Here is a 16,126-nt window from a genome sequence, read left to right as displayed (position 1 = left end):
GTTAATTATTTATTCCATTATCAAAAAAGTTCAAAGAAATGCAAATAATTGTTTCAGAACCTATTTTTTACTTGGCTAGTTAAGAGGAGATAACTCTCAATGTAAAACTTTATTTTGAAATGATAGTGAAGTTTTTATTGTTTACTTGTCTTTTGAGTTCAAATGAGTTCAATGTATGACTATAGCATTTGTTCATCAAGCACATCGTTGGCGTAATGATTTGAATAAAATTGAGAATGGAAATGGGGAATGTGCCAAAGAGACAACAACCCGACCATAGAAAAAAACAACAGCAGAAGGTCACCAACAGGTCTTCAATGTAGCGAGAAATTCCCGCACCCGGAGGCGTCCTTCAACTGGCCCCTAAACAAATATATACTAATTCAGTGATAATGAACGCCATACTAATTTCCAAATTGTACACAAGAAACTAAAATTAAAATAATACAAGACTAACTAAGGCCAGAGGCTCCTGACTTGGGACAGGCACAAAAATGCGGCGGGGTTAAACATGTTTGTGAGATCTCAACCCTCCCCCTATACCTCTAGCCAATGTAGAAAAGTAAACGCATAACAATACGCACATTAAAATTCAGTTCAAGAGAAGTCCGAGTCTGATGTCAGATGTAACCAACGAAAATAAACAAAATGACAATAATACATAAATAACAACAGACTACTGGCAGTGAAATATATTTTACAGATATAAGCTACTGTGATATAGAGAGATATGTGTATGTTCATGAAAATGACACAGTAACGTTATCATGTAGTCTAGATGTAGCGGTATGGTGGGGACCAAGCAATTTAACAACATATGTATCCGGAAAAGAATTAGATCCACAATTTTCAAAGTACAACCGATTGACGTTCAGCTACAACCAGACCACAAACACATCTGAATTACAAATACAAGATTTTTCAAAAGAAGATGAAGGGTTGTACAGATGTTCGTATCTGGAGAATGACAAATTGGAGTCTATAGAAGAGACAGTTTTGATTAAAAGTAAATAGTTATTTAAGGTGGTACCCAACACTTGCACTTAAATTAATTTGGCTCGTTTAATTTTCATAAAATTTTGTCGAAGTACTTACTTTGACCCTTTAACAAAAATAAACCAACCGTTTTGTCAGAAAAATTACACTGGGTATATATGACTAAAACCAATTTTGATCATTGAGAAGCTTAATATTCCTTTTACAACACACCGTAATTAAAACGTTTAGCTGACTTTACAGAGTTATCTCCCTGTAGTGTTAGGTACCACCTTAAAAACAAAATGATTGAAAGATCACGTATAAACTGAAATGAAATTTTATAATAAAAACTATGAAGATTGGTACAAATCCTCTACGTCTCAGAAAACCATTAAGTGCATGTGTTTATTGTATATTTTGTAGTTTTTTTAGTGTATGACAATTGCCACTGTTAAGACCTTGCAAAACGTTTGTACACACGATCAACCTTTTAGTTTTTTCAACCAGATATTTGCCTGTCGGAACCTCAAAGAGAAATATATATCGAAGAGAAACGTCAAATATATTATAAACGTTAATCTTGCATCCGCTATCGTTGTCTTTGCCTCTGTAATAGGTCGGGAAAACTATCTTGAACTGATATGCATAAATGAGCATATTACCAATGTCGCACATGTATTTGGGTTTTTTTTTACGTTAGACGCAATATTTCAACTGTTTGTTTTTAACAATCCACTAAATGAATAGCAATGCATGATGTACTACTTCTTGTTTACAATCAACCGAGAACAATGACAAACACCTTGCTTAAAGATTTTTCCAAGACTTTTAAAAGAGATATTTGCAGTAGAATACTGTGTAAAATTTTATATTCAGAATTGTATAGGTGCAAAACAATGTATAAGCATAGATCATTGATTTTATTTCATTACAACTCCTAAAAACATTTCCCTTTTCTTGTTTGACAATGTTAACAACATCTATAAGTTGAGTTTTATGTTTTATAGTTATATGGACTTTCTTTTCTATTTCCAACTGTTCTCTGTGATATAAAAGTAACAAAGCAATATTTGCCTAAGTCATTGTAAGTTACTAACTTTACAATAGTGTATCTTAATTGGAGTTAACAGCTGAATCTTCGTGTTTATGATGAGTGTATTTGTTAATATCATAGAAATTAATTTAAGCACGGTATTTTATCGTATCAGATTTTGCTTTGCAGGAGATCCAAAGAATATCACTATTGTTGGAGAAAACAACACCCTTTTGTTTGCAAACAGTAACCACATAGTAAACCTGACATGTTGTGTTGAAAGTGGTATTCCGGCGAATGAGACGATCATCTGGATAGGGAATGGAATAGAGTTATCCCGTGGAGGACCCTCAGTACTCACCTACACTTTTACACCTAATGTTGATGACCATCTGCTGAATTTTTCGTGTATTGTATTTACTGGTACCATTTCATTGCAAACACACATCCAGTTGTTTTTGTATTGTAAGTAAACAAAATAAACATTATGTTACGACAGATGATAAAGCCAATTAATCATGTGCATCCAGGGGCATCTATTTACTATTTGCGTGTAATGTATACTATGTATGTGTCAAAAAAATATATTATTATTATAGTTTAATTGCACTTTGTAGCAAAACTTTTGTCTTTTTAAAAAAAAAATTCTCTCGTCTTAAATTTGTACGTATACTGTACACAAACTCCCAAATTAGTGTAATTGCTTGGATCTACCGGAAAGCAAAAACCTTTACATCAAATACCCTATGAAATATATTGTGTCGAATAATTCAAGGTTAAATGAGATATTTCAGTTAGAAAACTCATTTATAATGTATTAAATTCTTCTGTTCAGCTAAGATAATTGTGTTTTGTTTTATATTTCTTTGAAAATAAAAAAAATCCTGCAACAGGATTTCTATTTATAAATAAAGGCCACAGTCGTATATCACAGATCAAAAGTCATGTTTCGATTAAGCAAAGAACAAATCAGAAAACGAAACGAACAAACGAAAACCGAGGAAAATACGTGAAATATGTGGAAATCAACATAAAATAAGAAACACAGAACTGCAATCGCTAAAGCGGAATTTGAAACATCGCCATATAAGCAAGATGATTGGTCTGCCATACACCCATGTTTTACTGAGCATTATTTCTTAAATGTTCTGTCGTAATTCAGGAATATGGCAGTTGTTATTTCCCGTCCATTTCTATTTATTTTGACAAAAAAAATACAAGAAATAGCAAATAAAATCACAATGATAAAAAGACAAAATGAACTTCTCAATGATATTAAATAAATTAAAAATTATAAACAACAAACAAAAACAAAAGTTTTATAATTACATGTCCTTATCATTACATAAAACAATTGGTATTTGCATGACATTCTTTTTTATAAAACCTGGTTTTAACTTCTATAGATGAACTCGGTGGACAAATTTTTGTTAAAACTAATTATACCTTCAAAAGATCATATTGTATAATCCCCGGACAGAATGTCATAATATTGACCATAATTGATCTTTTATTATGCAATAATTGCTGTTTATTATTTGTGTTATATACATGCACTGCCACCAGTAGCAGTATTTGGACCACTCATATGTCATTTACGAAAAAACATATGCCGAATGAGCCGGCAATTGGTCTTCGGAAATATAGCAGGGGACTGAAAAGCTACGGCGAGACCTACACATGTATATCTATTAACATATACATGTACATGCCTGTAGTTCAATATAAAATTCAAGGGTAATACAATGTTTAAAGAACCCCTTGAGAACAAAAATAAATTCAATTAAAAACCAATTGTTCAGAGAACAATTGAAGGTCTTTCCACCAGTTAATATCTATTTTAATATTGAAATATTAAAAATCAGTCTAAAATGTCAGTTCATATGGCTTTATGATGTATAGATATGAATTTAAACCAAGGTCAAAATCTAGAACGTCATATTGACCTATGACCTTGACCTCAATTTCAAGGTCACAAACTGAGGAGCTCAAATCAAAGGACCCTAGGTCTCTAATATGTATGGTTAATAAGTTATATCACTTTACACATAATTCTAGATATGATAGGGGCTAAAACTCCCATTCATTGTTTACGCAACCTTTCAAATAAAATTGTTTAGTTACCACATGTCGCATCTAACAATTTATACAAAATAATGTGTTGATATCTTATAAGGTTAATGAAAATGAGTGAAAATAAGACAAATTCAAAAATTAGAATATGACCTTGACCTTTGACCTTGACCTAATTTTCATTTTTTTGGACCAAGGACCTCAAATCAAAAGATCCTAGGTCTCTATCACTTATGGTGTTCCAGTTTAAAATACATTTCAAAATTTCAAATACAAAAAGGGAAATAACTCTCATATGGAGCGTTCATATTGCTTCGGTCGAAATTGGACAAATCATGCGAAGGATATAACGAGCAATTTTATAAAATAAATTTGTCGTAATTTTTTACGGTTGGGAAGGGGTTGTGATCACAAGGAAAACAGTGTTTGGGGAGATAACTCCTACAAAGAAAAGTATTCGGTTACACAGGGTAAATTTCAAAAGCGCATAAACTGTTCGATATCATATACCAAATATCTAAGCGACATATTGCGAAACAAATGTTTATCGCAAGAACAAAATTTGGCGGAAGAAAAAAAAAATAATCTGACCTAATAAATGAACAAGTTAATGCCGTGCTCTCTATGTTATTGCAAGTGTTAATTGTTTTGTGGTAATGTTACTATTGACTGTTTGTTTGTTTCATTCTTTTTTTTATTGTGTGATTATTTGGTATGTGATGTGGTTTTTTTTCTAGTCCCGCCAAGTATACACATTTCGCAAGGACGTTTCTTAAGCGTATTGGAGGGCACCACATTGGATTTAAAATGTGAATACACTTCTAATAGTAAAATCAAAGACATTCTGTGGCAACATGATAGCAAAACAATATCAAATGCATCTCAATTGCATTTTGAGTCTATTAAAAGGGAATACAATGGGACATATTTTTGTTCAGTTGTTAATCAGGCTGCAACCGTTTCTGCAAATGTGACAATAGAGGTAGTGTGTAAGTATTTATCAATCAGTAATGTACTGAATGTACTAATATGTAATAACATTACATCATTTTGTTTACTTTTCATTTTTTCATCTTGATTAGTTACATTTTAACTCGCTCTATTTACGGGTTTGTGATTATCAATAACTCTCAACAGTCAAATTCAAATAAATTTACTAGTAAGTATCAAATAGAACATTATCTATTCATTTCATAATTGTACTAAAACAAATCAAAACCTTTTAAATCAAAAGGTAGTATAAACACTACACAAACAATCAAAATAAAAAATCGGCAAAATTACCCAATACATGTTTAACATTTGTTTACTCTGAACTATACAAAAACAGTCTGACTTTTTATTTTACTCTACCTTTACTCAACCAGTTACAAATGTATGCACCATTGTCAGGAGTCTTCATTATACTCGACCAAAGTTTAATCATACTTGGTCAAAGTCTGAAATTTACTCAATCAATGCGAAACCATACTTACCCGTATGAATATATTGTAACCCCGATTTGTGTCCTCTCAATCGATTTAAGACTTTTGAACAGCAATATACTACTGTTGCCTTTATTTATCAATGCAAAATGTGTAAAATTAAAATATGAATCCGATACAAGACATACAATAGAATGCGTAGTCAAAGAAGAGATTGAATGACTAACCTGGAAAAAATCTTGCTCCCGAATATCAATGATCGTTTCATGATGTCTAATGTACAGGGCTGATGGCACTGTTTGAACAATATAACCTGTTAATATCCACTCACGATTCACCATGGACATACAAGTCCAACATTTAACAGATTCAGTTAACTCAAATTTACATTCACATTCATATTTATGTATCTTAATTGCAGACCAACCTGATGTTACTATTTCTTTTTCTAATAATGATGGGATCAGACAACTGATGTGTATCCCTAATGGTTTTCCAGATCAGTACGAGTTCAGTAATTGGGAACATATATCAGAATTTCGTGAGCATATCCGATATCTACCTCCAACTAAAAGTGGAAAATTATATATTCCTTTCATCTCTATGGAATCGGACAGACATTACGATACAGGAGTTTATATATGCTCCGTTTCAAATAATGTATCGGTGGATGGCAGAACGTTTGTTTCTGCTGAATACTGGCTGAACAGTTCTGGTAAGTTATGCGATAAACTCTTATCAAAGAAAGGAATTAGTTCTGATGGTATTCCCATAATGTGGTGTTAAGTTAGAGGGTACAATCAATAATACGTAAAACAGCTGTTGGCTGTCTTCTTGAAATTTTTGTGTAGTGACATCACGTAAAATATACTAACCATAACTATCAGAGTGCACAACGAAATTGCCGACAGAATTTCTCGGGAAAAGTTTTTGGATAAGAAAGCAGGACAATTCTCAAGGAGGGCATACATAAAAATAAAACATAGAATGGGTCACTCCCTTGTCCTATTATCACTTGTAACAAGTAACTAAGGCTTCCGTTCTGTACTAATACAATTTTAAGGAATTTGTTTCTCCTTTCAAATATCAATTTTGAAAAGCAAATACTAGCGTATTATTTGTAAACGATCATGATTATTATTCCATTTGGACTACCAAATGTCAAGATAAGAATCATCATATTTTTTTATTGATGAAAAGATACAAGCTATCCGAAATATCTAACATTTGTTTATTATTTTTTATTTTTGAACTTCTTATATATATTTATGTATATATGCATTTTATTTTTAGGTAAACCATACTTTGTTGCATCAAACAGTGCAGTTCAACACAGTATTTTAGGCCAAAAGTCTGTTCTAACTGCTGATGTAAGGAATTTTGAAAAACTCATGGATGTTGCATTAAATTCCGATGATATTACAAAGTATAACAACAGTAAAATCCTGAAATCATCTGTTATAGTAAGGGACAATGTGTACGGCAAACATGTAATGGTACGTGGGACTAGGTTTATCTTTCCAATCACCACCCAGACTATCGATGACTTTCGACAGTTTATCGTCGTTGTTAATAATACAATAGGATCATCTAGTTATGTAATTTCCCTAAGACCTGCAAGTAAGTACTTCCTTTACATTTTAGGAAATTTAAATTTAGAATAGGACTTGCATTGCACGAAATATATTTTAGGGGCAACGTCTGTTTTATTTTCCAAAAACGTGTGCAATATATTAAAAAAAAATTTCAAAGATAGGCGAAAGATACAAAAGGGACGTCAAGACTCGAATTTCAAAAATGAATTGAGGATGCCATGGCCGACACGACAAACAGACAATCAAAACTGAAAACAAAAACCATGATGAGCACCATAATACAGTATGTCGTAGATAGACACGAAAGGAATCGCTGAAATAAAATAAGAAAAGAAAACGATACCGGATGGACGTTTAAGCTCGAAAATAAACTGACAACACCATGGCTAAAACAAAACAAATAGACAAACAATAGTACATAAAACACAACAAAATAAAGACTGAGCAACACAAACTCTAACACAACCTTGGGTTTATTTTTGGTTTGGTTTTGAATTGTAGGTAGATCGTGCTCTACGTGTGACACCCGTCGTGTTGCTCATGTTGTAATAATTCTAGTGATAACGGAGTGAATACAACATTAAGATATAATTTATGCTTAGCAATGCTGGCAAATAATGAGGTCGTTTAACATGTTCAATAAATTCAGAGTTACCAAAATTACTTATTTATGATAAACAATAAGTTGGAAAATAAGTTCAATAGTAAAATGCAATTGCATCTCCGTTGATTCGATAATTGGCGTATGTAAACATGTTTGTATTACTAATCATTTTGAATGTTTTGCATACTGTTTTGAATACTGTATACAATGTATAACCGAATGAACATACTGGGTAAAATGTATACACTCATCAATGTAGATATGATAAGAATATGTTTATTTCTCTCTCATACATAAAGAGCATGATATCTACATTTTTTAAACATTATCTTTGTAATTTAACACTTAAAATTGTCTTGTTAGGACCACCAAGGACACCTCAACATGTTAGGGCTGTTGCAATGGACCATTCAATAATAGTAAGATGGATAGCAGACTTAGACAGCGGACTAAAAAAACATTTCATCGTAAAGTACCGTAAACATTTTGACCAATCTTGGAGTCAGATTTCTGTGGTAGGGAGTTATACTGCTACCATAAGTGGGTTAGAACCTGATACAGTTTACTTAGTTCGAGTGTATTCCAAAACAGGAGCTGGTGAAAGTGAAGGGACAGCGGAGATTATAGTTAAGACAGGTATACATAATTTTCACATGAAGTAAATTTATTAGAAGGTGTTATTTTTGAAATGGAAGAGTTAGTTAAAAGGTCCAGTAAACCTATTCAAAAATTCATTTTTAGATAAATGTTTGTTGCCGTCAACAATTCATTAGGGAATTAATTCAACTATTTACTTACCTCATGCCTCTTTGATATCCGAATACTTCAATATTGATAATTGTTTTTATAGAACCAGCAAACATAAAATTTCAACAATCACATGCTATACAACCTTTGGGATATGTTATATGAAATACAACAAATTCGAAAAACTATTCTACACCTAACCCAATCAATTGATAGGAGACACAACTTTTTTGCAAGTTTAAATGGATTGAATTAAGTGAGTCTGAACCTAAAGGGTAAAACAAACCGTTGTTATAATTGTTATTCCTGTGTGTGTGTGTGTATGTTTGTGCGTTTGTGTTATGCATACAACTTCAAAAATAGTAACATATTTTCGCAAGGTACATTGTATTATTTCAACATCTATAATTTGCTCGATACTTCTATATTCATTTCCAGATATATTGAACATTAGAAATATCATGACAGGATATTACAGCACAAGCAAACAATTGACACGCAATGAATAAAAAAAAAAGCACGGAAGTACTTCTATCCAATTCAAATCATTATGTATGTTAATAAGCTCATATGCGTATGGCCCGGGTAAATAAGTAAGGACTGTGTGTGAACTATGCAAAACGTATTGCATAATTATGATTTCCTTAAAAGACATTTTGACGTATTCAATCATACGGTAACCAATGTCACATTATTAATCAATCACAGTAAATGTTACTTTAAAGTTAGGATAATTGTGTTTTTTATATTCAAAGTTTCTTGAATATTTCAAATTGGCTTTAAATACTTGATGTGTTCCTGGTCATACAGATACGAGCCTACAATAAAACTTAGATCGTATAGATGTATTTGCAAGAAGACATGAAAGTTTAAATAAAAATAAGTTAATTGTTGGAATTATTTAAACATCGAAACAAGAACATAAGAAAAAAGCGGTACATGTCTCAAACGCCTGTGGTTTCACGTACAGACAAAAAAACTAGAAAGGTTGTAGAGATGCGCACTAAAAAGACGCGAGGTAAAACAAATAATAAATACCTCATAACTCAAATTATATATGTCTAAGATCAAGAAATTCAATAAGTGACGTTTTTGGACCAGAAATGAGCTTTGCGTTCTTGCATGCTATGATTATTACACAAATGCACATATGGCTTAAATACTTATATGATGCAGTATGTTAAAAAAAAACGAGTATAATACTTATATGATCGGTTCATTTGCATATGGTCGGACCATATGGGTATACACAAATGGTCTTGGATACGCGTATGGTTCAAATACTCATACGGTCCGGGAAATACTATATAAAACACAAAACTATTGTTGCACCATCAATATTAAAGTTGTAATACTCATTGTATAGTCTAACTTTTTCTTATGTTTATTTATAGAGAAACATCATTATAAGGTTCAAGTCTTGTCTGCAGATTTCGCTGTCATAATTGGAACCATAATTTTACTCATGTTCCTGTGTTGTTGTGGATCTAGAGGTACAATATATATGAGCTATAAACAAATTAGAGGACACACAGTATCATTATTTTTAGAAGAAGCGAGTTGAACTTAAATAAAACGTAAATATTTGTTAATAAGGCGATCATTAGAAAAGATATATAAATTAAATTTAAGTATTTTATTGATGCACTGGTTTCAAAAATAATCAAAGGATGTTCACCGTCAGACATAAGCAAATTGACAATGGCATGGCAAAACACGAAACAATCGAAAAAGCAAACAACAGTATATCGCTTGATATATTAAAAAATAAAATCACAAAAATGCTGCACTCCGAGGAAAGTTCAAAATGGAAAGTACCTAATCAAATGGCAAAATCAAAAGCTCATTTAACACATCAAACGAATGGATACATGTAACAACTGTCATATTCCTGACTTGGTACAGGCATTGTCTTATGTAGGAAATGATGGATTGAACCTGGTTTTATAGCTAGCTTAACCTCTCACTTGTAAAAAAAGAAACACAATTAGGCATATAAACAAAGTATGTAAGCAAAAATAAAAGATAAGAATACAAAGATTATCAAAGAACAATAACGGGATGTATAGGTACAGAGACACGTCAAACGAATACCACAAAAAGTAGACTAAACAGTAACAATAGCATCCAAAAAGACAAATAAAAGAATACTATAACACATTATTAAAATAGTAAACAACGTCAGTACCCAGAATTTATAATTTAAGACCATAGTGTTTTATTTGTGAAGTTGATACCGAATATTCATCAACACGGTATTTGTATCTTTTTTTTTTAAAAGGAAGATATTTTCTTTGTCATACATCTGGTTCAATCTCCTAAATAACATGTTATTTGGCATATTGAGACTACACTTGCTTTACTCGTGCGCTCATCACTTTATGATATCATTAGTAAACGGTATAACATACAAATATAAACAAATCAATATTTGCATTTTCCCATTGTGCGCCATCCAATTTCCTGACGAAACCAACGTTTTGCTACGTGGATGCAACTATGTATTTGTTACAAAATCTACATAATTAAATTATCGTTCATAGTACGGCATTTCATTGAGCAACATATACAACGTATGGTAAGCTATGACAGACACCAACATCAAATATGTAAACTCATCCATTGAACAAAACAAATAAAAAATTAAAAACCAATTGTTCAGAGAACCATTGATGGTCTTTCCACCACTTTCAACATATTTTGATGTGAAAATATTAAAAATTCAGTTGATATGTCAGTTCCTATGACTTTATGTCTAAATACGAATTTGGAGCAAAGGTCAAAATCTAGAACGTCCAATTAACCTATGACCTTGACCTCAATTTCAGGGTCATAGACTAAGGATCTCAAACCTTAAGACACTAGTTCCTTAATATGTATGGTTTATGAGTAATATCACTTTACGCATAATTCTAAACATAAGAAGGGCGAAAACTCCCATTTATTGTCTACGCACCCTTTCAACCAAAATTTATGAGTTACGACATGTCGATACTAACAATTTAGTAAAAATAATTTGTCGATAAGTTATACGGCTTTTGAAAATAAGTGAAAATAAGCCAAAATCAAAATTTATAATATGACCTTGACCTTTGACCTTGACCTTATTTTCATTTTTTTGAACCAAGGACCTCAAATCAAAAGACCCTAGGTCTCTATCACTTATGGTTTACCAGTTTGAAATGCAAATTCTTATATCAAACATAAAAGGGGGGATAACTCTCATATGGAATCTATATACGGCTTCGGTCAAAAAAAAAACAGAACATCCTGAGGATATAACGAGCAATTTGGAAAAATAAATTTGTCGGTTTCTTATACGGTTGCGAAGCCTTAGAGATAACAAGAAAAACAGTGTTCGGGGAGATAACTCTTATTTGGGAAAGTATTCGGTTAAACCGAGTTGGTTTCAAAAGCGTATAAACTGTTCGATATCATATTCCAAAAATCTAAGCGACATCTTGCGAAACAAAAAAACAGCGAAGGAAACAAATTAGGCGGAAGAAAAAAAAAATAATAATCAGAAGAAATCCAATAGGTCTTTCCACGGAAAAGTGGAAAAGTGGAAAGACCTAATAAATATGACGGACACAAACGAACGACAACTAATGTGTTACATGTTTCTGACCGGGACAAGGAACAGAACAAAAATATAGTAATATAGAAAAATAAAACAGAACAATATCGTAAAATAATTTTACCGCTTGATATTAGGAATGAACACGATTTATACCAGTAAAGGAAGACAAAGTTACAGTTATGGTTTAATAATTCGTCTAGGCATTTTTATTTACGAATGCAAATTTTTATTTAATTTATCTTATTTTCTTTTCATCACTATTTTCAGCTTTGAAGAACCGACAAAGCATTAGCAGAAAAAAAGAAAGTAATTCCACTAAGTAAGTTTAATGTAATTATATTGTATTGTTTATGCACTATACATTTTGATATCAATATTGAAAAGGTTTGCCTATTAGTTTGCTGGACGGCCAAAGTCTGTATTATAAAAGATAACACGGTACATATATGGTATAATCTGACACAAACTTAGTTGTTTTTTTTTATGATAGAAAATACACATTATCGTGTGTATAAATTTGAACACGATTGGATTTAAATATATAGAAAACGTGTTCCACATTACAACAACTCGTTTCTTCTTCAGATGTAATGTATTATATCTTTGTTCTTAAGTTACACACACCGTTGAACAATTCTATCGAATTTCTAATTTTCCAATTTTCTATTCGAATCATCTATGTTCTTTGGTAAAATGTTATATCGTAACAAAAAGAGCAGAAAAGTCACCACAGTCAAGTTATAAAGTCGAATATATCAGATTATCGATTTTCAAGAAAATGTCATCTCATTTCATTAAGCATAATGAACGTTATAAATTCAGATTCTAGACCAGATCAAATACGTTTAAAGCATGCAAAATGTAATTTTTAATTCATTTATAAATGTTTAATCATGTGAAAATTTTCAATATAATGAATCTTTGTTACAAATTGACGTTGGGTCAATCTGATGTCAGATAACGCATGACAAAACAAACTAGACTTACTCATTTGTGGCCTGATGCTGTTATCTGCTTTATGGTCGGTATGATGTCTCTTTGCTATATTCTCCTTTTTCATTCCTAGTTTAATTGATAATATAATAGTACAATAACTATTAAAATGATAATAATATGTTTCATACTATACCTATATAAGCATCATATACCTTCAGTCTTAACCGTATATGTATGTTTGGCAGGAGAAATCAAAGAATCGACGAAATATCTTCAAGAAACGATGAAACATCTACAAGACTAGATCATTACGATGAAATAACTAGTTCGTATTATAATCCTCAAGCTAAAAGGAACAACACACAACAAGAAATACATCAGCCATTAAACAGCAATGAACATTTGGAAACCTATAGCGTTTCTTGTAAAAATATAACACCCAAAACCATTCACCAAGACTCACAATGTCAAGAGAATGTATCATCACGATCATCTTCTGAAGAATCGTATCTTGCTCCTTGTAGAAGTTATGTCAATACTGATCTTACAAACAATACCAAATACGAGAGTCCCGATAGAAATATTGTATTAGCAGATATACACTTACTTGAAGAATTGTCAGTTGCCAGTGACATTAGTGAGACAAATATGAAAGGCATTCTAAAATACGAAACACTACAACTATCCAACACAAACGAGCATGCATATAACAAATGTAATGATACAGAGTTATAGCATGTAGGTGATGCTGCCTTTTACAAATAGTTTTCATCAGTGTGTAATGAAATTCATTTTGGTTTGAGATTTTTGTTTAAATGAAAAATCAATTGTTATCTTAGTTCATTCTATTTTTGATTCCCTTTTTTTTAGACACTAATCAATATGTACAGGTCTATTGTCCAAGTGTATCTTACTAAAATATGTTTCTTTTACATTATTTTGTAATAGGAAGGCATAATATATCTTTCTATAAGTCTATAACTAGAGGCTATAAGGAGCCTATGTCGTTCGCTTGATATTGTTACTTACAATAAACCTTATCGCTAATCCCGGCTGACCCGGCCGCTTGAACTTTTGACGCATACAACAATCACTTTTCCATTGTTGCGTCAGATATTTTGTTTTGTGACGTCAAAAATTTTCGGGAACCTGTGTGATATCCAGTAATGGCGGACAAATAGCGATAAGGTGTATTGATTTATGAAATAATGCAACTGTTATACTTTTTATTCAGTTTTAGAGATAAAAGTAAATAACTGCATTTTGTACCTTTTTCTATTCAAACCATGTCTGCTATGTTGGTTGGCGACAGTGTCAGCAGACACATTTGTTCAAACTAGATACCTTAATGCTGACTGTGGCAAAGTTTGGTTAGAGTCTTTAAAAGATTTTGTGAGGTAGACGAAATTGACCTCAAAATGATCGTATTGACTTTTGATGTCCACAAATAGGCAGACCAGACACATTGTGACCTTATTAAATGACTTCTTTAGTTTGTGATTAGTTTTGATTAAGATATTCAAACGAGACTGAAAAATGCTTTTGTTTTATTTAGATAAACAATAATTTTACCAGGCCTTGCCAGACTCTAAATGTATTTCTGTAATTACGTCATTAATGGAATGAAACATCTTACTCGTAAATTTTCCCTTTCTTTTCGCAATAGGAAACATAATATTTCTTCTGTGTTTTCTTAAAATTTTGTGAAAATAGAAGAAGAGGCGATTCTTACCTTTTATACCTTTACTTTCATTGATAAAACATAATATTGACTCGTCCAGTCTCCAATTTGAAGGTCATTTAAGTTCTGTACACATTCATTCAATAACAATGACCAGTCAAAATGATAACAAGTAAAAGGGATAAACTGGGTAAGGAGAGTAAGTTATTTAAAGTTTATTATTTTGCAATAACGAATAAAAAATTATCAATCAAAAGTTTTGCTATAATTTCATAAACATGTCGTTCTGTATTGGTTTAGTTTTAGGACCTTTTTTTGCGTATTTAAGGCAATAGATAGTTTGGACTTCAGAAGTGTACATAATTATTGACTTTATACAAAAACTTCGCCCTTTTAAAACATTTAATGATTCAAAAGTAATAAGCGACTTCAACATGTTAAAAGTAAAATCATTTCTTAAAACACTGCTAAAAAATAATTTTCATTGACATACCATAGTGGTATTTTCATAATGTGCGTTGGAATGAACAGTGGTATAGCAAACATTGCATTCCCTGGCAAAATGTTATTAATATGTCTCAGTTTTATTTCAGGAGAAAACTTATGAAATATTCTTTAAAAAGCACAAAAATGTCAGTTTTCACATCAAAAGTTAACAAAACCTTTAAACAGAATTATTAGGAAGGGACATAGTTACGATACTGTTGTCAGGTCATTAAAGATTGCATATTTTGGTTTTAATATTGATTCACTTATAGGATCGTTTCATCGGTATAAAATGCATTTATTCTAAGACCAGTTGTTGGCAGGACACGGGTTATCTTCTCCTCATATATTTCATGATTGTAAAATACTTAACTCCTAAAGGGAGGAATTATGCTTGATATTCATATGGTGAAGACATCACCTTTCAATCAGTTCAATTGAGGTCTGAAGCTGGCATGTCAGTAACTGCTACGAGTCCTTTGTTAAATTATGTATTATTGTCAATTTGTTGAGTTTCCTTTGTTACCTATTCTGACATCGGAATTCTCTTAAACTGAGTTTTATTGTTCGTATTATTGATTGTTTATTTTTTTCTACATTGGCCAGAGATAAAGGAGGAGGTTTGAGATCTTAAAAAACATGTTTAACCCTGCCGCATTTTTGCGCATGTCCCAAGTTACGAGCATCTGGACTTTGTTAGTCGTGTATGATTTTTAATTTTTGTTTCTTTTGTTTAAATCGTAGGTTAGTATGCCGTCCATTAATACTGAACTACATATGAAATTAAGAATGGAAATGGGGAATGTGTCAAACAGACAACAACCCGACCACAGAACAGACAACAGCAGAAGGTTTCCAATAGGCCTTCAATGCAGCGAGAAATTCCCGCGACAGATGCGTCCTTCAGCTGGTTCCTAAACAAATATATATAATATTTCAGTGATAATCAACGCCATACTAAACTCAAAATTATACACAAGAAACTAAAA

General features: G+C 31.7%; 1 protein-coding gene across 1 annotated transcript; it reads left to right on the top strand.

Moving 5' to 3' along the window:
- The first annotated feature begins 707 nt into the window (after positions 1-707).
- On the top strand, positions 708-14,901 carry LOC139526866 (cell adhesion molecule Dscam2-like). The gene is made up of 9 exons (XM_071322003.1): positions 708-1,006; positions 2,201-2,476; positions 4,822-5,073; positions 5,930-6,223; positions 6,802-7,128; positions 8,071-8,343; positions 9,849-9,947; positions 12,302-12,353; positions 13,216-14,901. Exons 4-9 carry the CDS (start codon positions 5,983-5,985, stop codon positions 13,703-13,705), a joined length of 1,482 nt encoding a protein of 493 aa, XP_071178104.1. The 5' UTR covers positions 708-1,006; positions 2,201-2,476; positions 4,822-5,073; positions 5,930-5,982; the 3' UTR covers positions 13,706-14,901.
- Positions 14,902-16,126: the final 1,225 nt, after the last annotated feature.

The sequence above is a fragment of the Mytilus edulis genome, chromosome 6 (genome assembly GCF_963676685.1).
Source record: "Mytilus edulis chromosome 6, xbMytEdul2.2, whole genome shotgun sequence".
Taxonomy (NCBI): domain Eukaryota; kingdom Metazoa; phylum Mollusca; class Bivalvia; order Mytilida; family Mytilidae; genus Mytilus; species Mytilus edulis.
This window is presented reverse-complemented; position numbering and strand designations above follow the sequence as displayed.

Coding starts and splice junctions, on each gene's coding strand:
- LOC139526866 (XM_071322003.1), top strand. CDS start 5,983: ATGTGTATCCCTAATGGTTTTCCAGATCAGTACGAGTTCAGTAATTGG. Junction 6,224..6,801: donor ATACTGGCTGAACAGTTCTG/GTAAGTTATGCG, acceptor TTTTATTTTTAG/GTAAACCATACTTTGTTGCA. Junction 7,129..8,070: donor AATTTCCCTAAGACCTGCAA/GTAAGTACTTCC, acceptor TTGTCTTGTTAG/GACCACCAAGGACACCTCAA.